Below are 22,033 nucleotides of genomic sequence, written 5' to 3'. Positions count from 1 at the left end.
CAGTTTTTTATTTTATATAGTTTTAATCCAACAAACCCTCAGTGTTAGTGAATAAATAGTCTACAATTATGAACACTGTTTATATTGGTCTGTGTTAGCAAATTAATGCAGTCTAGACTTCTGAGCACTGTGTAGAATTGTAGACTGTATTTATTCCCTAATAGAGACGTTTTAAACAGTGTTCAGGAGTGAAGACTGTATTTATTCACTAACACAGATGTTATAAACAGTGTTCAGAAGTGTAGACCCTATTTAAATACAGTCTATGCAATAAATACAGTCTATCCAGTGAAGAAGGATAGACTTCTTGGTTAAGCCACATTTACCTGAGAGTTTAAAACCATTTTACACCAGAATTTACATGCAGAAGTTAATCCTTTTTTACCTGAGAGTTTAAACCTTCTTTACCCAAGATTTTAAACCACTTTTTTTCCTGAGAGTATAAACCTTTATCCAAGACTATCACTGGATAGTTTAAACATTCTTTACCTGAGAGTTTAAACTCTCAGATAAAGAAAGTTTAAACACTTGGGTAAAGCAGGAGAAATGTTCTGGTTAATGGGGTTAAACCCTTTAGTAAAGAAGGCTTATACCCTCTGGTAATTAAAGTTAAATCTCTGTGCTAAAATAAAATAAAGGCTCTGAGTAGAACCGTTTAAATGGGCGCCTGGGCCTTTAAAATACAGTGTGTGTGAGCTGCAGTGCAGTCTAACATGCTCTCCAGTGGAAACTGTCCTATTGGAAAGAGGACAGCGTCTAACCGGGAACTGGCCAATCAGACAGCAGATATGCGGAGTTCCAGCCAATCATATCTTAGGGGGCGTCTATTGTGGAGCGGGACTGGTACTAAACTGTGTGTAGGAGATAAATCAGGACGTGTGGTACGGAAGGTAAAGGACTGTGTGTGTGTGTGTGTTTTGGAGATAAATAAGGATGTCTGTTCATGGAGTTAAAGGTGTTTTAATTGTGTGTTTTTGGCGGTAAATCAGAAAGTGTGGACATATGTACATTTTAATACAGTGCTGCTCAGCCCTGGTCCCGGAAATCTCAGACCCACCTCACCCAGCTCTAATATCAAACACCCCTGAAGGTTTCCCTCACCTGGATCAAGCGTGTCATTGGATTTGGGGCTAAACTGTACAGGGCTCTACATCTCCAGGACCAGGGGCCTCATTTATAACAGGTACGTACGCACAAAAACGGGTCTGAAAGGTGCGTGCGCAACATCTAACGCTGAATGTGATTTATAAAGAAAGAGTTTGTGTAAAAATGAACGTATATTTAAGTAAGATTTGACACATGCTTGGCCTGAAAACATTGCTGAGAGCGCAAATGGGTGACATCATGTGGTAAAGTAGAGAATTGCAAGTAAAGGTGCGAACAGTTCTCACGTATCAGTCCATAACGCAAAGATTAAGGTTTAAAAAAAAAAAGATTAAAGAAGGTTAAAACTCATTTCTTTAAAATAGTTTAACATTTTTCTGCATATTTAAAGTTTCATTGCTTGCTGTATCTCATTCTACTTTCTTTGTAGTATTATTTTACTCTCGCTTGTTACATTTCACTGTATTTTATTAGAATTTCTTCATTTAAATTACTTTAGTGTATTTTGTTTCATCTCACTACTTCTTCAATAGTGCTTCTATTGACAAAGTGCTTTGAAACTCTGTTTTGAACAAGTGCCATATACATGAAGTTTGTTATTATTATTATTTATTATTGTGATAAGAATTTAAACACAGTAATAAATAGAGAGTAAATTGGCCTAGCTGTAACTTATTTTCAGAGGTCATGTATTTCAGTGTTCCTTTTATTTATTTTTTTTATGTGAAAGATGACCACTGATGGGCGGCACGATGGCGCAGCAGGTAGTGTCGCAGTCACACAACTCCAGGGGGCCTGGAGTTTGTGGGTTTGTTTCCCGCTCCGGGTGACTGTCTATGAGGAGTTGGTGTGTTCTCCCTGTGTCTGCGTGGGGTTCCTCCGGGTGCTCCGGTTTCCTTCCACAGTCCAAAAACACACGTTGGTAGGTGGATTGGCGACTCAAAAGTGTCCGTAGGTGTGTGTGAGTGAATGTGTGTGTGTGTCTGTGTTGCCCTGTGAAGGACTGGCGCCCCCTCCAGGGTGTGTTCCTGCCTTGCGCCCAATGATTCCAGGTAGGCTCTGGACCCACCGCGACCCTGAACTGGATAAGCGGTTACAGACAATGAATGAATGAATGACCACTGATTAATGAGCCAGTTTAATGCTGTTTACTGCTGCAGCCACATTTTGTCACTCAACAAACATGCATTTGTGTGTAATGCCATGACTGAGGCCATCAAACAACACATTTTACCTCGCCTAAACCTCTGAAAAAAATTTATTGTACCACGCAGTCTACAAAATTTCTCCTTTTTGTCTTTCAGTCCTCCGTTTTCTCCACTATCTCATGAAAAAATGAACAGAGAAGCCCACATTTAAATATTCACTAGGTATTTGCATTGACCATTTATAGGTACATGTTGGCGTTATGGAGGCGGCACATGAGGCTGGTTCACCTGCGCTTGTTTTGAAAAAGGATGTGAGATATAAAGAGAAAACGGCGTTCAAGTTTTATAAATCTGAATTTTTTGGGGGTGCAAAAATCCATAGTTTTGTAAATGTGGCCCCGGGGCTGAGCAGCCCTGTTTTAATATTCCCTCATTTAAAATGTTTTGTATGGGAATTGGGTGAGCGGTCCTAACCTCACAATAATAGAAGATTTTTCATCTTGGAAAACCAGTAAATATCACGATGACACAAGTGCAGCTAAACCTACAGCACAGCACAGCTTGTACACAGTGTGTTGTACAAGGATTGTTAGACAGGTGGAAAATATTGATCTACTTTTATTATTAGACTTTATTCAATGTACAAAACTCAAGAACACGGATCACCTAGCTGTCAAGCGTCATGCTTGATTGAGAGTCTTTTGAAAATCACTTAGGTCTGTGCCTTGTTTGGTGAATGTAAAGATTTTTATGTGGTTACAGAGATTTCATCATGATTAATTCAGCCACTGTGCCGCAGGGACAGAATATAAGGCACAACAAAGCTCTTTCTATCAGTTCAGCGGTCCTATACATAAGTCAATGGGCCCTTTACAGACTCTCCAAGCTGACCAATCCTGCGTTAGAGTGGGGTTAGGAATGCCCACTCAATTAATATACAGATGCAGAAATGTATTAATGTTTAAATATGGAAACATACATAGATAAATGTAGAAGTAAACGTGGAAATGTTTTTCACTTTATTCATATTTTATGTGCATTTATATTATTTCTCACCTTTAAATTCAGCCACATTTGTACAAATTCAAAGGATAATGGGGACAGAGGGAAAAACTTCACAGGTTAACTTAATAAATTTTGCATTTCTTTTGCTTTCTCCTATTTCAGAAGTAAAAATGTCCCATTGGAAGTCTTCTCCTGCTCCTGGTATCTAAAACAATTATGCTGTAATTACACCACTACTTCGAAAAACGTCGCCTGAAGGAATATATCACAATGTTTAACTCAGAAGAGATTAAATGTGAGGACACTGTCAGTTCTCAGGAGACTTCTTTGGCTACTTTCCACAATGAAATGTCTGATGGACAAACCCAGAAACATACAGACAATGGGAAAACTTATGATTGTGCAGACTGCGGGAAGAGTTTTATTCTCCAGCGTAATCTCAAAATACACCAGCGTCTTCACACAGGAGAGAAACCGTATTCCTGCTCAGAGTGTGGAAAGAGTTTTACTCAACAGATTCATCTCCAAATACATCAGCGCATTCACACAGGAAAGAAACCATATTCCTGTTCTGAGTGTGGGAAGAGTTTTACACAACTGAATCATTTAAAAATACACCAGCGCATTCACACTGGAAAGAAACCATATTCCTGTACAGAGTGTGGGAAAAGGTTCACTCAGCACAGCTGTTTTCAAAGACATCAGCGCATTCACACAGGAGAAAAACCATATCAGTGCTCTGAGTGTGGGCAGGGTTTTACTACAAAGAGTAATTTACAAACACACCAGCGTGTTCACACAGGAGAGAAACCGTATCAGTGCTCAGAGTGTGGGAAGAGTTTTACTCACCAGGTTTCTCTCCAACAACACCAGTACATTCACACAGGACAAAAACCGTATTACTGTTCAGAGTGTGGGATGACTTTTACAAGACTTGGGAGTCTTCAAGAACATCAGCGCATTCACACAGGAGAAAAACCCTATCAGTGCTCAGAGTGTGGGAAGAGTTTTATTCAAAAGAATTCTCTTCAAAGGCATGAGCGAACTCACAGTGGAGAGAAACCGCATCAGTGCTCAGAGTGTGGAAAGAGTTTTACTAGACTGAGCAGTCTCCAGACACACCAACGCATTCACACAGGAGAGAAACCGTATCAGTGCACAGTCTGTGGGATGAGTTTTAATCAATCAATATCTCTCCAAGAACATCAGTACATTCACACTGGAGAGAAACCGTATTACTGTTCAGTGTGTGGAATCAATTTTACAAGACTGAGGTATCTCCAAGAACACCAGCGCACTCACACAGGAGAGAAACCTTATCAGTGCCCAGAGTGTGGGAAGAGTTTTAGTAGGATTGGAAATTTCAGAAGCCACCAGCGCATTCACACAAATGAAAAACTCTATTCCTGCTCAGAATGTGGGAAGAGTTTTACTACACAGGAGACTCTCCAAACACACCATTGCATTCAAACTGAATGTAAGCAGTAGCACAGAGCAAAGTGAGAGGGTACCTTTACACATTTGCATTAATGTGTTCAGAAACAGCTTAAGACTTTTCTGATCAATTATTACATGTAAAATCATAGCTCACTTAAATGTAAACCAAACAATGTACAGATACGCCCAGATTTATTCATACACATTCAAAGCCAAGAAATACATTTATTAATTCTAAATTTCTGTTTTACCAGTAGGATTCTTCTGATTGAAAATGATGTAAACTTGTGACTAAAAATGGTATGACGTTGTGCATGTTTGTGTATGTTCTTATATTTTTACTAATGATATCATGTTCAAATGTATCCATACCCTTTCTAAATAATCAGTGGCACCGCCCCCCATCCGACACACACACACACACATTGGGAACAACTGTGTTTTGTCACTTATTTTCAATAGTTATATACTTTGTGTAGATTAGTTTACTAGTTTTTGTAATATATACTTAGACTTTTAGAATATGTACACAAGAAAAAGAGGTCTTCCTTAATGGTTGTCTTTATTTTTATTATTATTATTTTTGTTTTGGCACATTTGAAGATGTATTGAGAAATATGTGTGCCTTTTAATGTTCATAATAATTTTGGAAATATACTTTTTGGCATGCTGGGAAATTAGTGTGTGTGTGATAATACACACAATATATATGTCTTACATTTTTAAAAGTTAGAATTTTTTAATCATAAAAGCAAATTTTCAAGCAAAATGCCATTATTTTTAGAGAGAGAACATTATATTAATTCAATTAAATGGTTAATTATATATAGTTATGTACACCTCTAGCAAATTTATAACATGTTTAATTGTATGTACACAGTTCTTTTTTAATTTTTAAAGTGATGTGATTAACTGTTTATGCTCTCACTCATTAAAAAAAGAAAAAATAACACTGTAATTGACAACAAACTTCAACAAAACATCTAATACTCAGTTATGAAAAAAAGTATCAGCTGATACTGAAAATTCAGTATTAGTACTTCAGAACAACAAGTGGCATTGTATTAAACATTCACATGTTTAACATATACTGAAATAATTATGTTGAATTTAGATCATTGAGAAATAAGCTCTGAGAGATAGTTTAGTGTTGTTTTCTGGTTTCAGAGAATCTCACACAAAAAACCAGGACAGGTCCAGGCATTAATATGACACACACACACACGTCTTACATTTTGTGTCACTTTTATTTTGCCCTTATACCAACTAGGTTGGTTGGTGCAGTCATTGGAATTTATATGTTTATATTTGTTTATTTATTACATTTAGACATGTTTGTAGTGTTCATATTTACATATGCATTTGAGTTATTAGTGAGTAACCTGAGCATTTGTAACTAAATATAACTTAGAATTAGAGAATTAACACAACAGAATGTCCGTCTCTTACTTAAATTTACATTTTCAGTATTTCCTTCAGTGGTATAAAATGCATTTAAATATCAACCCACAAAAATATAACATTTGGTTCACTTATGCATTTAATTTAATGTATTATGGTAATTAAACCATGTTTCAGTAGCCCATTTCCAGATTACAGGCAGCAATTTTTCATAGACTGATATTTTTTTATGTATTGTAATGTAATCATAATGTTTGTAAGTATTAACTAATGTAACAGGAGGAAGAGGAACAATCACTTTTTTTATTTCATTGACTCATTAAGCTGTTTTTTCAGAATATATTTTGATGATAATGCTGCCTGGCATCAGGGATCAAGGTAAGCACTACTTATTGAAACACACCATTTAAGAACTCTGTTCATGTATTAAATCAGGTATGTTTGTGTGCCTTTTGGTTTTATCATATGTTGGTTGTTTAATTAGTCATACTTTATATTTATGATTATTAAAATAATTGTTTATGTTGTCTGTGATACTTTTTGTGTAGATGATTCCAATTAATACACATATTTGAAACTAACACTGTCTGGTTACTGTGTTGAACAATTTAAAGGGGTGATTTTGGAGAAGGTTATAGTGATGGGTCAGTGCGTCTGACATTAATAAAATCTGAACTGGCCCATGTTGGGTGATGTAAAGACGTTGTGTATTCTGTTCTTGAACACTGAAATGCACGATTTAAAAGACTGTACACCTAGAGTTTTGATTATTCACTGAGTCAATATTATTCTGAGGGTGATTCATTAAACAGAAGTAATGCAGCAACACTACCTCATATATACAGTTTATTTATTGCATCTTTGTAAGGTTAAAACGGATACATTTTTAGAGACAAGCACAGCAGTGGTGACTACAAAATAAGTACTTCTACATGTGGAACTTTGTTTTGGCCAAAAAGGGGAGGATTTCCTGCTAGCCATAAAGAAAGTCTGCTGATATATGCAATGGGAAGAACTTTAAGGATTGTTGTAAAATTCAGCAGAGGAAGCCCACAGATCTAATCTTTTAGGACACAGTGGAAATAATACAGAAACATGTCCTAACTCAAAACCAGGACAAAAGTTTCTGAAGCATCTGTGGCTGAATTAAGAAAGTTTCAGAATTTTTTTTATTATTATTTTTATTTTCCTTGTGATGGATTGAGAGATGGGGCGGCACAGTGGCGCAGCAGGTAGTGTCGCAGTCACAAAGCTCCAGGAACCTGGAGGTTGTGGGTTTGATTCTCGCTCCGGGTGACTGTCTGTGAGGAGAGTGGCGTGTTCTCCCTGTGTCCGCTTGGGTTTCCTCCGGTTTCCTCACACAGTCCAAAAACACACATTGGTAGGTGGCTTGGTGTCTCAAAAGTGTCCGTAGGCGTGAGTGTGTGAATGAATGTGAGTGTGTATGTTGCCCTGTGAAGGACTGGCGCCCCCTCCAGGGTGTATTCCTGCCTTGCGCCTAATGATTCTAGGTAGGCTCTGGACCCATCCTGACCCTGAAATGGATAAGCGGTTACAAATACTGGATAGATGGATGGATGGATTGAGGGATTTGGTGAGATCAAGTATTGTGAAATTTTAAATGGAAGCATCCAGAAAAGCCTTGTAACTGAGGCAAAAAATAAGGCAAAACCCAAAAGTCAATGGGAAATCACAAAGGATGGAACTTGGCACTTGTTCTGAAGTATCAGTCATTTCTCAATGTGTCTGAGAGATATTTAACAGGTACAATGAAGAAACTGCATTTATTTCTCATTGTACAATTTACATGCTTGATCCAATTTGCCATAAACACACGCACACTAGTGCACAAGGGGCAGTGAACACACTCAGAATGGCAGGCAGTGATCCACAGCCCATGAGAAAAGTTTGGTGTTAGGTGCCTAGCTCAAGGGCCTCTCAGCTGTGGATGGTGAGGGAGGAGACAGTGCTGTTCCTTCAGTCCCCCTGCCCCCAATTTTCCTTCCAATCATGGGGATCAAATTAGCGAACCTCTAGACCTGAGCCCACACCAACAAAGCGTCGTCACAAAGCAGCTTTACAGAGATCCGGGTCCAAGCCTCCTATGAGCAAGCCAGGGGCAACAGTGGCAAGGAAAAACTCCCTCAGCACACGAGGAAGAAACCTTGGAAGGAACCAAGACTCATACAATGAGATGAAGAGGTTATAGTAATGTAAATGTAGTATAATAGTGATGTATGAGTCTGAGGAAGGAGAAGGTGATCAGGGAAAATTTGTCCTGCGAAAAAAGCATCCACGGGTCAGGCAAGAGAACCCAGCGACAGATAGCGTGTTGGCGGTTACTAGAAAGCTAACTAAAAAAGCTGTAGGTATGGTAGTATGACAGGGTTAATACAGAACAGTGATAATATGAAAACCAGCTCGAAAACACTAATAGAGAAGGAGTAACCTGAAAGTTAATGATTAACCAAAAGCTTGTTTGAAAAGGTAGGTTTTTAATCTAGATTTAAAGATTGAGAGTGTGTCTGAGCCCCGAACAGTAACCGAAGTCTATTCCAGAGTTGAGGAGCTTTGTGAGAAAAGGCTCTTCCTCCTGCAGTGTTTTTCTTAAAGCGAGGTGTACGTGACAGGCGATAAGGTATGAGAAGTTCAGTAAGATACTGCGGGCCTAAACCATTTAGAGATTTATAAGCTAAGAGGAGTATTTTATAGTCGATGCGAAATTTTACAGGTAGCGCAATGCAGTAGTCTAGACATGAAGTTATAAAAGCATGCACTAGTTTCTCTGCATCTTTTAAGGATAAAATATGCCGAATTTTGGCAATATTGCGTAGGTAAAAGAAGGCGGTTTTGACTGTATTGGATATGTGGGCATCAAATGTGAGAGTCGAATCAAAGGCTACCCCTAAGTTTTTAATGATGGTATTGTGTCTTACTGTTGAATTATCAAGATTAATAGCAGCATTTCTCAGTGAATGTATCTGAGTATCTGTATCCAGTAACAAAACTTCAGTTTTATCAGAATTTAACATGAGAAAATTTTGCATCATCCAGTCTTTAATTTCAGTTAGACATTGTTATTTTAAGTAAACAAGCAACATCATTAGGTTTGGCTGATATATACAATTGTGTGTCATCAGCATAACAGTGGAATTGAATCCCATGCTTACGGATTAGTCTACCCAGTGGCAGCATGTAGTGTGTGAACAATACAGGGCTAAGCACTGATCTGTCACTGTACCATGGAGCAAGCCTTTTCTCTCTAAATTGTTTGGTCTTGACTGGTGCAACACTATCTAGGTTTGTACACAATACATGTTGTAGGTTGTTTGTAATGAGCTCAAGGTCATTTGGGTGAGTTGGAAAAGAAATGGTGGTAAGGTCTGGAAGGTTATTGATAAAATCACTAACTGTTGAGGATGTTATAGTGCGCTTTCTAATATAACGTGGCTGTGGACAAATATCAAAGTTTAACGCAATTTCATATGTGATTAGATGGTGATCAGAGATGGTCTCATGTAGGGTGAGATTGGATAGATTCTTTATCTCAATGCCCCGTGTTAACACTAGGTCCAATGTGTGTTTGCATTGATGAGTGGGCTCAGTAACATTCTCCAAAATTGCGCATCCAAAATTGATTCAAATGCAATTTTAAGTGGATCATGATCCTTCTCAAAGTGAATATTGAAATCACCAACAATTAAGGCCTTTTCTGAAACGACAACTACACTTGAGAGAAAATCAGCAAATTCACAAGGAAATTCTGTATAAGGGCCAGGAGGACGATAGATTGTGATGAGCATAAAAGAGTGCTTCCTTTTTGATGCAGTGACTTTAAGAATAAGTACTTCAAAGGATTTAGTATCATAACTAGATTTTTGTGTTGTTTCAATGGTAGGGTCATAAATTGTGGCTACACCACCACCATGACCAGATGTTCATGGGCAACTATAATAGCTGAAGCCAGGGGGAGTGGACTCATTTAGGGAAATGTATTCATTGGGTTTAGCCCATGTTTCGCAGAGACATAATGCATAGAGTTTGTTATCAGTAATAATATCACAGGCAGTGAGTGCTTTAGATGTTAGAGATCGTTTATTTAAAAGCCCCAATTTAATGCTGGAAGTGCTGAAATATTGCGTTCGCTGCAGTGCCTTGGTGTTAATTCTAATTAGGCTGTTAAAAAATTTTTTGGGCGTTTGTGATAACAAGCTTTGCGGGGAACAGACACAGTCTCAATGCTGAAAAATTTATTAGCGTTAATCAGAGTGGGTGATATGGACATGCTACTCATCATACTAGCAGTAGAGAGATGGTCAGGAGGAACATTAGGAATTTTAATATTACTTACCTGCTCGCTATCAGTCACCTACCTGACTGATGTGACTGGGAATGACCAGTCAGTTCCGGCGCAGAACCACCTCAATGTTCTCAGAGAGATCTACGGATCCTAGACGGCTCGGATGCAGCCCATCCCAACGATACAGGGCCGGACATTCACGAAAGCACTCCCAGTTGTCGACGTAGTCCACGCCAACAGTGCCGCACCAATCCAGGAGCCAGGAGTGGAGCCCGAAGAGCCTGCTAAACGCCTCGCATCCTTGACGGTAGGTGGGCAGGGGGCCAGACACGATTGTCTTTTTCTGAGCGGAAGAACACACACCACTGAAAGAGTTGCAGTGTAAACATGTAGTATTCAGAAAAGAGTTTACGCTGTTGAAATGAATGGATTACATCAAGGATTACATCAGGATTACATCTTTTTAACAAGTTGTTCCACTTTTAAACTGCATAACACCAATCAAGTATTTCCTAGAAATTCTTGAAATAAAGACACAACTTTATTGGAGCTGGCATGATATGGCCAAGAGAGAAATGTGTAATATCTTGGAAACTGAAAGAATATTTCAGGTTTAAGCAAGAAAAAGAGAGTGTAACATTGTGCAGTTCAGCCTCTGTTTGCAGCTACAAAGATGCTTTTAGCCTCCAAAGATTCCTCTTCTAAAGAAGGGCTAAAGTTGCCCATAGCTTACTTTTCATTCACTGGATTTCACTCCGTCTGAATCAACTGATTCACAAGTTCCAAACCCATAGCTCTGTTCCACTTTAAAGTGTGTAGCAGGTTAAAATCTGGTTATATTTTCCCCTCCGATCATCCTTAAGAGGTGCTGTAATTATTTAGGGGGAGAGTCTTACCCCCCTATTTTAAATGGTGAAGGATTGATTTCAGAGCTCATGCCAGATAAGAACAGCTTTTCTCTGTAATCATACAGCCAGACAGTCTGTAGAAAGTACTAGAACAAGTGTCACATCCAGCCCCCTGGACCCAAATCTGTGTTCCCTAAATCTCTGAAACCAAAAGAGAACTCACTTGGCATGACAACTGCAACCTGGAGGAACAGTGCAGTGCAGAGAGCTGATCATTTGATTAAACCTTCCAGTATCTAACAGTACTAAATAATGTGCAAACTTTTAAAACAGAATAAAACATATCAATTCTCTTTAGCTGTTTTTTATCTTTTTATTTATTTAGTATATTATTTATTATCATGTTCAATTAACTTTTAATTAGCTACAGCCTTTTCATTTTAATCATTTTAGTTATTTTAATGTTCCCTTTCTAACATTAAACATAAATTGTCATCAGAAAAATGTCATGTATTTTTAATCTAAAGACTTTTTGCAACAGAAATTTCAGAGAAGAATGATTAAGTCTCCATTTAGGGCAATGAAACAAAATTTCCACAGCTCTATTTAACAATAGAAAAGGCAAAGAAGGGTTATGTTTTGGTTTGGAAATCTCAGCTCATGCAACAAAAATGTGTGATTATTTGTAAGGATGTTTTAAACATAACACTGTGTCGCTGAGCAGCTGCAGGGTCTGCCATCTTCATATCAATATACAGTGGCATGAAAAATAATTTACCCCTTCATTTTTTTTTTGCATTTTTGTCACTCTTAAATGTTTCAGATCATAAAACAATTAGTGAAAGACAACACAAGTAAACACAAAATGCAGGTTTTAAATTACGGTTTTTATTATTAAGGGATAAAATAATCCAAATCTATATGGCCCTGAGTTCAATTTCTCTAGCAACACCCAGGCCTGATTACTGCGCCACATGTTCTCAATCAAGAATTCACTTAAATAGGACATACATGACAAAGAGAAGTAGACCAAAAGATTCTCAAAAGCTAGACATCATGCCAAGATCGAAAAAAATTGAGTCACAAATTAGTAAGTGAGTAATTGAGATCTATTAGTCTGGAAAAGGTTACAAAGTAATTTCTAAAGTTTTGGGACTCCAGCGAACCACAGTGAGGGACATTATCCAAAAATGGTGAAAGCATGGAACAGTTGTGAACCTTCACAGGAGTGGCCGGTCGACCATTATTACCCCAAGAGCGCCATGACAATTCATCCAAGAGGTCACAAAAGACCCCACAACAACATCCACAGAACTGCAGGCCTCACTTGTCTCAGTTAAGGTCAGTATTCATTACTTCATCATAAGAAAGAGACTGGGCAAAAATGGCTTCCAAAAAGTTCAACTTTTGTCTCATCAGTCCACAGAGTATTTTCCCTTGGTAAGTCTTGGTGATCATAAATATGTTTTCTCACAAAATTGAGACGAGCCTTAATGTTCATTTTCCTAAGCGGTTTTTGTCTTGGCCATGCAGGGTGTGTGTCCCATTACATGTGGTGTAAAAGTAACAATATTTCTGAAATTAACATTATACCTACTGTAAAATTCGGTGGTGGTAGTGTGATGGTTTGGGGCTGTTGTGCTGCTTCAGGACCTGGAAGATTTCCTCAGAATTGAGTGATTCCATAATTTATTCCCTGTGCTTGTTCTAAAAATCTAACTGTTACTGGCTACCACAATTATTTTTCTTGATTTCTTTTAGTGTTTCTTAAAGCCAGAAAATTGCCGTTTGAAATGCCTTATTTTTTTGTCATATCTGTGATCTGTTTTTTTTTCTACAAAATTAAACGACTGAAGGAACATCCTCAGAGACTGGTGATTCCATAATTTTTGCCAGGGATTGTATGATATATTTCACTGAAATTGCTGATCCGAAATACAGTTATAAAGAAAGCCATGATAATTATCAGGGGTGCCCAAACTTTTTCATACCACTGTATAACTGGCGAGCCAGCCAGGAGCCTTTATATCAAGGACCAAGATTTGTCTACTGAAAAAGTCCAAAGTCAATTTTGAGCCACGAGCTGTGTCGACTTCAACACCTGCTGTGCTGTGTGAGATGAATATACACACATAAAGAGAAACATCTATCCAAACTACGTAGTAGTGAGTTGAATGGTGCTATCCTTGCTGAAGGAAATAATCAATGAATGGATAAATATTAAAGCTTATTAGATGCTAAGGTAACTACATTTAACAGGATTAAATTGGTTAATGAAGTAATATTGTAGATATGATAATGTGACCCTAAGCTTTGTCAACTCTTTGGAGATTTTAAAATAGTGCAAAAAGGTGTATCTCAGGAATAGGAGTTGGTATGACTTTTAAGTATATATAATTCAGTTATGATGGATGTTCAGCATAAATGTGGGTATTTGGTGAAGGCTGCAGTTCAACAAGAAAGTGGTAACTGTTTTTTTTTTCCTCACATGGGTGAGGAAAATAGATTTAGCTGGAAATTAGATTTAGCCACAACATTAACATTGACATCAAGATATTGTCTTCTGTTAGAAACAATAATTTGATTACTTTTGGTAAAGTAAAAAAGGACAAAGATAAAAATGACCAGTGGTCTAATACTAAACAAAGGTAGAGTCATGTCCATAAACTAATCAACAGTGTTTCAATCAGCGAGTATCCAAGTGTACAGTGTTATGGCAACATGCAGACACAGACTTCTACTCTCTATTTTTTGATAAGAAGTACATGTTGGTAATTCGAGAGGAGGCACGCCACTGTGAATAACTGATTGATGCTTCCTGAGATGCAGAGGGGAATTACAGTGTCAAACATTTTGTTTTCCATGACAGTTCTAATTAACCACTCTACATAGACTCTCAAACGAGCAATGAACTGGGTCTAAAAAACATTGTGTGCTAACAGTTTGGTTTCATTTAGACAGAAAGGCAGGCTGGTGACCCTACCATGGCCTTAAAGGTGCAATGAGATTTTTTAAGAGAAAATTTGAAGAGAAAACTTTTGGCAACATGGCTCTGTACAGTCTGCATAGTCCCTGAACTCATGAATAAGATGATCTCTGTTGTAAGTGATTCAGGTGACATCCATATGCAAACAGATCCCAAAATTTAGTAGAGGAAGTTGGCTCCTGTTATAATGATATAGTCCACAACTACACTGTTACTCTGAACACAGTACTCATGGTCCACAATCACTGGCACCACCCCCTCACCCGTTTGCTGGATGGCTCTTCTGGGTCGGACTGCATGGGCAGTGTGCTGTGTGCAGCTCTGCCAATCCCCAGACCATTTTGTGGTTTGTTTTCTTGTTCCACTGAAATAAAGAGGGAACTGTACAGACTTTCAACATCCTCTTTCCTTGTGATTTAATATAATTTTGTTGCGACTAAAATATATGGCACAATTCAGAGTTTTGGGAAAATGGTGGAAGCACAATACAGAGTTGTATCAATGTAATTGTAGCACAGTGGAACACAACATTGATCATGTGAACCTCACCACCTCCTCTGATATCTGTGGACATTTTATTAATTATATTCCTGCTTCGTGTATCTTTGCAGGTCTTGTAACCATCTGGATACAATCAGGAAACTGGTATGTCCACCAGAAGTCCGTATGCATATAGCCTAAACACCATAGAACAGTTCATAAAGGTTCTTAGAGATAATGACAATATGAGAGACAATCCACACACAAACATAAGGGGGTGGGGGCCGGATCTGAATTCTATTAACAGTATCTCATCAGTCAATGGTGTCTGATATCAGTTACTCTTCAGGTATTAATATCGCAGTTAAATAACACATCGCCAAATCCCCCAAAAATTACACTTTCAGATTTAAATAATACCTTTTACTTTTACAGTGCCCCAGTACAGCAATTAATACATACATTAATATTTATTAATCACTAAAAATAACACTGAAAAGTTCCCCCTCAAGCCGCATATCATCGTCAGAAAGTCTTTATCACATTATTAATGCATCTTTAAATCCAAATATCTGAAGATAATCCCTCATTCAGTGCTACTATTTTTGTTCTGGGTGAAGGCAGTGATGTTTTTGGAGACTATTCTGTTGAGTAAACCCCTTCCCACACACTGAACATTGATACGGTTTCTCTCCTGTGTGAATGCGCTGATGTTTTTGGAGACTACCCTGTTGAGTAAACCTTTTCCCACACTCTGAACAATGATACGGTTTCTCTCCTGTGTGAATGCGCTGGTGAGTTTGGAGATTACCCTGATAAGTAAAACTTTTCCCACACTCTGAACAGTGATATGGTTTCTCTCCTGTGTGAAAGTTCATGTGATCTTGGAGATTTCTTAGCTTCATAAAACTCTTCCCACACTCTGAGCAAGAATACGGTTTCTCTCCTGTGTGAATGCGCTGGTGGTAACGGAGAGAACTCTGTTCAGTAAAACTCTTCCCACACTCTGAACAGTGATACGGTTTCTCTCCTGTGTGAATGCGCTGGTGTGTTTGGAGATTACTCTGTTTCGTAAAACTCTTCCCACACTCTGAACAGTGATACGGTTTCTCTCCTGTGTGAATGCGCAGGTGTGTTTGGAGATTACCCTGTTGAGTAAAACTCTTCCCACACTCTGAACAGTGATATGGTGTCTCTCCTGTGTGAATGTACATGTGATCTTGGAGATTCCTTAGTCTCATAAAACTCTTTTCACACATTGAGCAAGAATACGGTTTCTCTCCCGTGTGAATGCTCTTGTGGTAACGGAGAGAACTCTGATCAATAAAACTCATCCCACACTCTGAACAATAATAGGGTTTCTCTCCTGTGTGAATGCGCTGGTGAGTTTCGAGATTACCCTGTTGTGTAAAACTCTTTCCACATTCTGAACAGTGATAAGATTTTTCTCCTGTGTGAATACGCTGGTGTCTTTGGAGATTACCCTGTTGAGTAAAACTCTTTCCACACTCTGAACAGTGATAAGGTTTCTCTCCTGTGTGAATGCGTTGGTGTGTTTGTAATCTATGCTGCTGAGTAAAACTCTTCCCACACTCTTCACAATCATATGTTTCCCGTTTGTGTTTATTTGTCTGAGTTTTTCTTCCAGATGTGTGAGTGTGGGGAGCAGCCAAGGATGTTTCCTGAGAACTGGAGCTTCCGCCCTCCATATCCTCACATTTAATCCCTCCTGATCTCAGCATTGTGTTATATTCCAATTGGAAATGTTTCTTGATGCACCTGTGGAAAACCGTGGAACTGTCTTGAACAACAGGAGCCAGACAAAATATCCAGAGAGATTTTTCTTTTCTGGAAGAAAAAAAAGAAAAAGAATGGTAAACTGATCAAATTCACTCTCCCCTGGTTCTATATTGGTCTGATTGGGGCAGCTGTGTTCTAATGAGTAATGAATCATGTTTGGAAGGTCGCTGGTTGTATTCCCATGACCAGCAGGAAAAGAAGAAAAACAGTAGTCTCCTCCTTCAACATCCCCAGCTGAAGTGCCTTAAAGCAAAGTACCTGAACAATTTCCATTTTATTGTCTGTTTTAAGGGTGAAAAGTAAATTAAAATATACACACAGATAGCGGTGTAAATGACAGAAAAATACTCTCAACCATCACAGAGCAGAACCTTTTCTAATATAAAACACATGAACATAGAGTCATTCATCGTGTGCATGTATTACTTAATCCTGATGATAAATGATTACACACATTTTCTGAGCTGCTTTATACTGCTCTCTCCCTAGCCCCACAAAACAAACCCGGTGCTATGCTAATTAATACCCGTCTAGAAACCACTCATGTCGAACCAGCATTTAATCTTTGATAAAAATATAAATTAACTACTGAGCTTAAAATTAAAAAGTACAGAAATGTACAAATACTTAGTGTCCCATAATACCCTGTGATTAAAAATAATTTGTTTAGCTTTAATTCAATGTGAATTTGCTTTAAATTTTAATTTAAATAAAAAAGATAAAATGATCAGTCATTAATATCAATATTGACTAACTCCAAGGTGTTAATTATTGGTTATTGTATTAACCCAAATATTTCAAAATTAGTGCATCCCTTTTTGACACCTTCATACTGTTTCAAGAGACAGAAGACAGCTGCTGCATGTTCAGTTAAAATAAATTAATTTCACTCTGAAACTATAGATTAATAATGTGTTCATCAAATCCTTATTTCTAAAAAAATCTGTTTAAGTAAATTTAACAGCTTTTGACCTGATGAATATCTTTTTGGAAAATGCAAGATTAATCTCTCATTTAAAAATGTATGATATAGTTCATGTACATTTTAGAATGAGATAAAAAATTGATCAAATATGAGCCTGGCCATTGCTGAATTGGTACTGCAGCACCATTTAAACCCACTGGCTTTCTTAATAAGCTCATATCATTAAGTATTAACAAAATACATAAACATTTGTTTCCAAAAAAATGAAAGCAGTAAAATATTAATTCTGTTAAATATTTGAAGAAGGAGCCCCTGCTCCCTTTATTAATGCTTTTTTGCTTTCTCGTCCACCACCTGAAACAATAACACTCAACTTCAAATACATTTCTCCCACTCTTTTGTAATTTACTGGCAAATGTTTTGTAGTATTAAATATGGCAATTGTAAATTTAAAAAAAATATATATATATATATATATATATATATATCAACAAGTTTGAAAATGGCAAGTGAAAATGTATTGGTCTTTGCAATCACCCTGTCAGATAAGTTTCAGTGTCATGATAAAGCAGTGTGGGTAACTGTACACATTTAACCCATTTCACTTAAGAATTAAAGTCAAATTAAATAAAACAGAAGTTAATAACATGTGCTATTTCAGAAGTCTCCAACACTTAACACTTTGTTTCCATCAATTTCCTGGTGCTTTTTGAAGCATGTTTGGGGTCATTGTCCTGCTGGAAACCCATGACCTAGAACCCAAACCCAGCTTTCTGACATAGGGCCGAAATCCCAAAATCCTTTGGTAATTATCAGATTTGAAGATGATGCCTTGCACACAGGAACCAAGTGTCAGAGGCAGTAAAACCACCCCAAAAAATGTCGAACCTCCACCATATTTGACTGTAGGTACTGCGTTCTTTTCTTTTAAGGCCTCATTCAGTAAACAGTAGAAGGAAGTGCTTCATTAAAAAGCTCTATCTTGCTCTCATCTGTCCACAAGGATTTTGGCTTACTCACTCACATTTTGGCCAATTGCAGTCTTGCTTTTTAATGTCTGTATCAGCAGTGGGGTCCCCTGCTGTGTCCTCCCATTACATTTCATTTCAATTCAAATTTTGATAGATAGCTTGAATTTCTTTGGAATTTGATTGGGGCTGCTTATCCACCATCCATATATGCTCTGTTGCAGCCTTTCAGCAATTTTCTCTTTCGTCCATGTTCAAGGGTATTAGCTACGGTGCCACTGGCACCGTGGACAATGGAATATAAAGATCGCTGGACATGGACTTTTAACTTTAAGATTGTTTATATTTCCACAATTTTGGTTCTCAATTTCACAGTTTTCTTCTCCTTTTTCTATTCTCCATGCATAGTGTGGCACACACAGACACACAATGCGAAGATTCACTCAAATTTCAAATTATCTCTTTTCTTTACCTGGTTTCAGGTGTGATTTTATATTACCCACACCTGTTACTTACAACAGGTGAGTTTAAATGAGCATCAAATGCTTGAAACATTTATCCGTTATTTATCCATTATTTTTCCATTATTTCCATTATTTATCCAACGTTATTTATCCATAACTTAGCCAATAATTTTGTCTGGCCCATTTTTGGAGTTTTGCGTAAAACTATCAATTTTTGATTTTTTCCTCATGTTCCAATACACCAATGGTTCCCAAAGTGGAGGGCACTCAGTTATTGCAGGGAGGTGCGGCAAGGCAAATGAGCTACACAGGTTTGAGCACTGCTAGTAAAAGATGAACAAGGTTGTGGGAGTTAAACATGCAGCAGATGATGAGTTTTCTCAAGTCACAAATTCCAAAAGGAAAACTAGAAAATATGATGAGGCATATATCAAAGCAAACTAATACCAGTCACTGAAGAGATGGGGGTATTAAAATGTGTCAGTTTTACAGAGCAAATGTGCAGGTTTTAGGCTTTTTCTCTTAGAAACCCATTTATAATTTCTTTTTTGTGTAGGGAAGCAATTAGGAACAAATATGTTTAACAATGACTGTTATGCACAATCACTTTATTTTTGTTTATTTTTTTTGCTAAAAATTGTTGCTGTTTTTATAAATGTATAAATTCCAGTGGAGCTTGGAAGTAAACAATGTACATGTCAATACAGGGGTGCGAAAATATGACAAAAGAGGGGCATGGCAGAAAATGTTTGGGAACCACTGAAATACACACAAACAATATAAACTTGTATAACAAAATATGTAATTGCAATAATCTCCTGAGAATACTTTATTTTCTGGAATAATTTCAGGGCTGCCAATGCTTTCTGCTGTGACCGTTTATACAGGATGTCAAGGAACCACACAGAGTCATGGAAAAGCTATTTTGCTATTTTCAGTCACTTCTTAATAAGTACATTTACCTTGTGTAAAGTGAGAGATTAATGTTTTGATTTTCAAAACATGTATTATGTATTGATGTATTATGAAGTAATACTTTTTCGATGTATACAATATTCCTTCCTGTGGAAAGATATATTAGCATCAGCTAATCTGCACAATTTTATTTTTCAGTGAGAAAATGATAGAGCTGCCGTCAGCCATCCCCGGTGCCCAAGGAGCAGTTGTGGGTAATATATTTTAGGTTCTTTCATGATGTTCATGTATCTGGCCTTAAAGGGGAAGAGTACTGGGTTAGAAACAAGACTATATCAGAATTAATCGGGCTGAGTCCGAACTTTTTTCCTGTTTGATGAGGGTAAAAAACTATTTGGAGTGGTGCCTAAAATTAGTTTGTCAAGTAAGCTTCGATAAATACACTTTTTTCTGCAGTTAAATGAATCATATTCTTTTTCATGATATTCTAATTTTATCACCAGTCTCCTCCCATGGTCCAAAAACACATGTTGGTAGGTGGATTGGCAACTCCAAAGTGTCCATAGGTGTGAGTGCGTGAGTGAATGTATAAGTGTATATTGCCCTCTGAGGGACTGGTGCCCCTCCAGGGTGTTCCTGCCTTGCACCCAGTGACTGCTGGTAGGCTCCGGACCCACTGTGACCCTGAACAGGATAAGTGGTTACAGACAATTAATTAATTAATTAATTTTAAAGGGACACTCTGTGGCTGCTATGCCAGGTCCTCTGCTGGTTACTGGACTGAGTACAACTTCTGAATCACGGTTCAGATGGCTCTCATGAGAAATGCGTTAACGCTTTATGGCACAAATCTCCTAGCTAGAAGAAAGAAGCTCTGTATTCCCATTATGGCAAAGACAGCAGGAAGAAAGAAAAATAAGAATGAGAGACTTGAAGTCGCTTCGTATGAGGAACAATGCCATTCTGTTCAATACCTGAGTACTGACACTGAGGTTTGAGGATGTCCTAAAATGTACACCGTACTAGTAATTAGTTCAGGATGTTCAACTTAAAGGAATAGGTATAATCGGGGTGTAAATATCTTAAACACAGCTATTTACCTTCAGTAAAACACGGTATAAACGGGGTGTAAATATCTTAAACACGTTTATCTTCAGTAAAACACGGTATAAACGGGGTGTAAATATCTTAAACACGTTTATCTTCAGTAAAACACGGTATAAACGGGGTGTAAATATCTTAAACGCATTTATCTTCAGTAAAACACGGTATAAACGGGGTGTAAATATCTTAAACGCGTTTATCTTCAGTAAAACACGGTATAAACGGGGTGTAAATATCTTAAACACGTTTATCTTCAGTAAAACACGGTATAAACGGGGTGTAAATATCTTAAACGCATTTATCTTCAGTAAAACACGGTATAAACGGGGTGTAAATATCTTAAACACGTTTATCTTCAGTAAAACACGGTATAAACGGGGTGTAAATGTCTTAAACACATTTACCTTCAGTAAAAACAGGTCTTAATTTCTCTCCGACACACAGCTCTCCTCCTGCTTCTCCCTCTCACACACACTCCGCTCCACAACACCCGCCCCCTCTCACACGATTGGCTGGAAAATCTGAACAGCTGCTCTCCTATTGGACAGTCCCCGCAGAGAGCCCGTTCTCGCTCCAGAGGATCATTTCTATAGGTGTTTCCGTGACTCGCTCCTCACAGACCACACCAAACACTCCATATATGTAACGCTGCAGGACGGAGCGCACTTGGGCGTGGTCAGTTGGCGAGGCACCTGTCAATCATTTTCGACTGCAGCCAATCTGATGCTAGACTTGTTGTCAATTACATTTTATTAAGCCAATCGACAAGGATTTACTTGAGGAGTTACTTGTTAGTCATTTTTTTCCATTGCAGCCATTCGCTTTAACAGATCTTTCAGAAAAAGGTTGAAATTTATAAAACTGGATAAAATAATAAACTCTAATATTACTATTAATATTAATACACATTTGATACTTTTGTTTTATTGTTAGGCTATGTGTCGCATACAGAACAATCTGCTTATTTAAGACACCCACATTTGTCTTGCACTCTTAGAATACTTTGTATCAGTGTTATATGAAAAAAAAAAGTGATTATACATTTCTAACTAAACAAGTACTCACTTCTCTGAAAAATTCTACTCGTAAATGTCAGTTAAACCACGGTTTCTGGATAGCTGTGCTACTGCATAAAATCAAAGTGGTAT

At 37.7% G+C, this 22,033-nt stretch overlaps 2 protein-coding genes across 8 annotated transcripts in view; one reads left to right on the top strand and one right to left on the bottom strand.

Moving 5' to 3' along the window:
* Positions 1-799: 799 nt before the first annotated feature.
* Positions 800-6,720, top strand: LOC136694246 (zinc finger protein 135-like). Of its 4 annotated transcripts, XM_066667653.1 has the most exons (4): positions 800-890; positions 1,021-1,183; positions 1,835-2,026; positions 3,420-6,720. In XM_066667653.1, exon 4 carries the CDS (start codon positions 3,528-3,530, stop codon positions 4,743-4,745), a length of 1,218 nt encoding a protein of 405 aa, XP_066523750.1. In that variant the 5' UTR covers positions 800-890; positions 1,021-1,183; positions 1,835-2,026; positions 3,420-3,527; the 3' UTR covers positions 4,746-6,720. The 4 variants fall into 4 exon arrangements, with proteins under 4 accessions (XP_066523750.1, XP_066523751.1, XP_066523747.1 ...); XM_066667654.1 differs by having other exon boundaries at positions 885-1,183; positions 1,835-1,868; XM_066667650.1 differs by having other exon boundaries at positions 885-1,183.
* Positions 6,721-13,691: 6,971 nt separating this feature from the next.
* The window catches only part of LOC136694215 (zinc finger protein ZFP2-like), a 217,488-nt gene continuing 209,146 nt past the window's right edge, over positions 13,692-22,033 (bottom strand). For 2 of the 4 annotated variants that reach the window (XM_066667605.1, XM_066667606.1), the window contains exon 2: positions 13,692-16,557. In XM_066667605.1, coding sequence (XP_066523702.1) covers positions 15,309-16,451 — 1,143 coding nt within the window. In that variant the 5' untranslated portion in view covers positions 16,452-16,557 and the 3' untranslated portion in view covers positions 13,692-15,308. Of the gene's footprint in view, positions 16,558-21,289; positions 21,522-22,033 lie in introns of those variants that run through there. The other 2 variants (XM_066667604.1, XM_066667607.1) reach the window with 2 other exon arrangements.

Source organism: Hoplias malabaricus, chromosome 4 (assembly GCF_029633855.1).
Source record: "Hoplias malabaricus isolate fHopMal1 chromosome 4, fHopMal1.hap1, whole genome shotgun sequence".
NCBI classification, from domain to species: Eukaryota; Metazoa; Chordata; class Actinopteri; order Characiformes; family Erythrinidae; genus Hoplias; species Hoplias malabaricus.
This window is presented reverse-complemented; position numbering and strand designations above follow the sequence as displayed.

What these genes read in the sequence shown, in the direction of transcription:
- LOC136694246 (XM_066667653.1), top strand. Translation starts at nt 3,528, where the DNA reads ATGTTTAACTCAGAAGAGATTAAATGTGAGGACACTGTCAGTTCTCAG.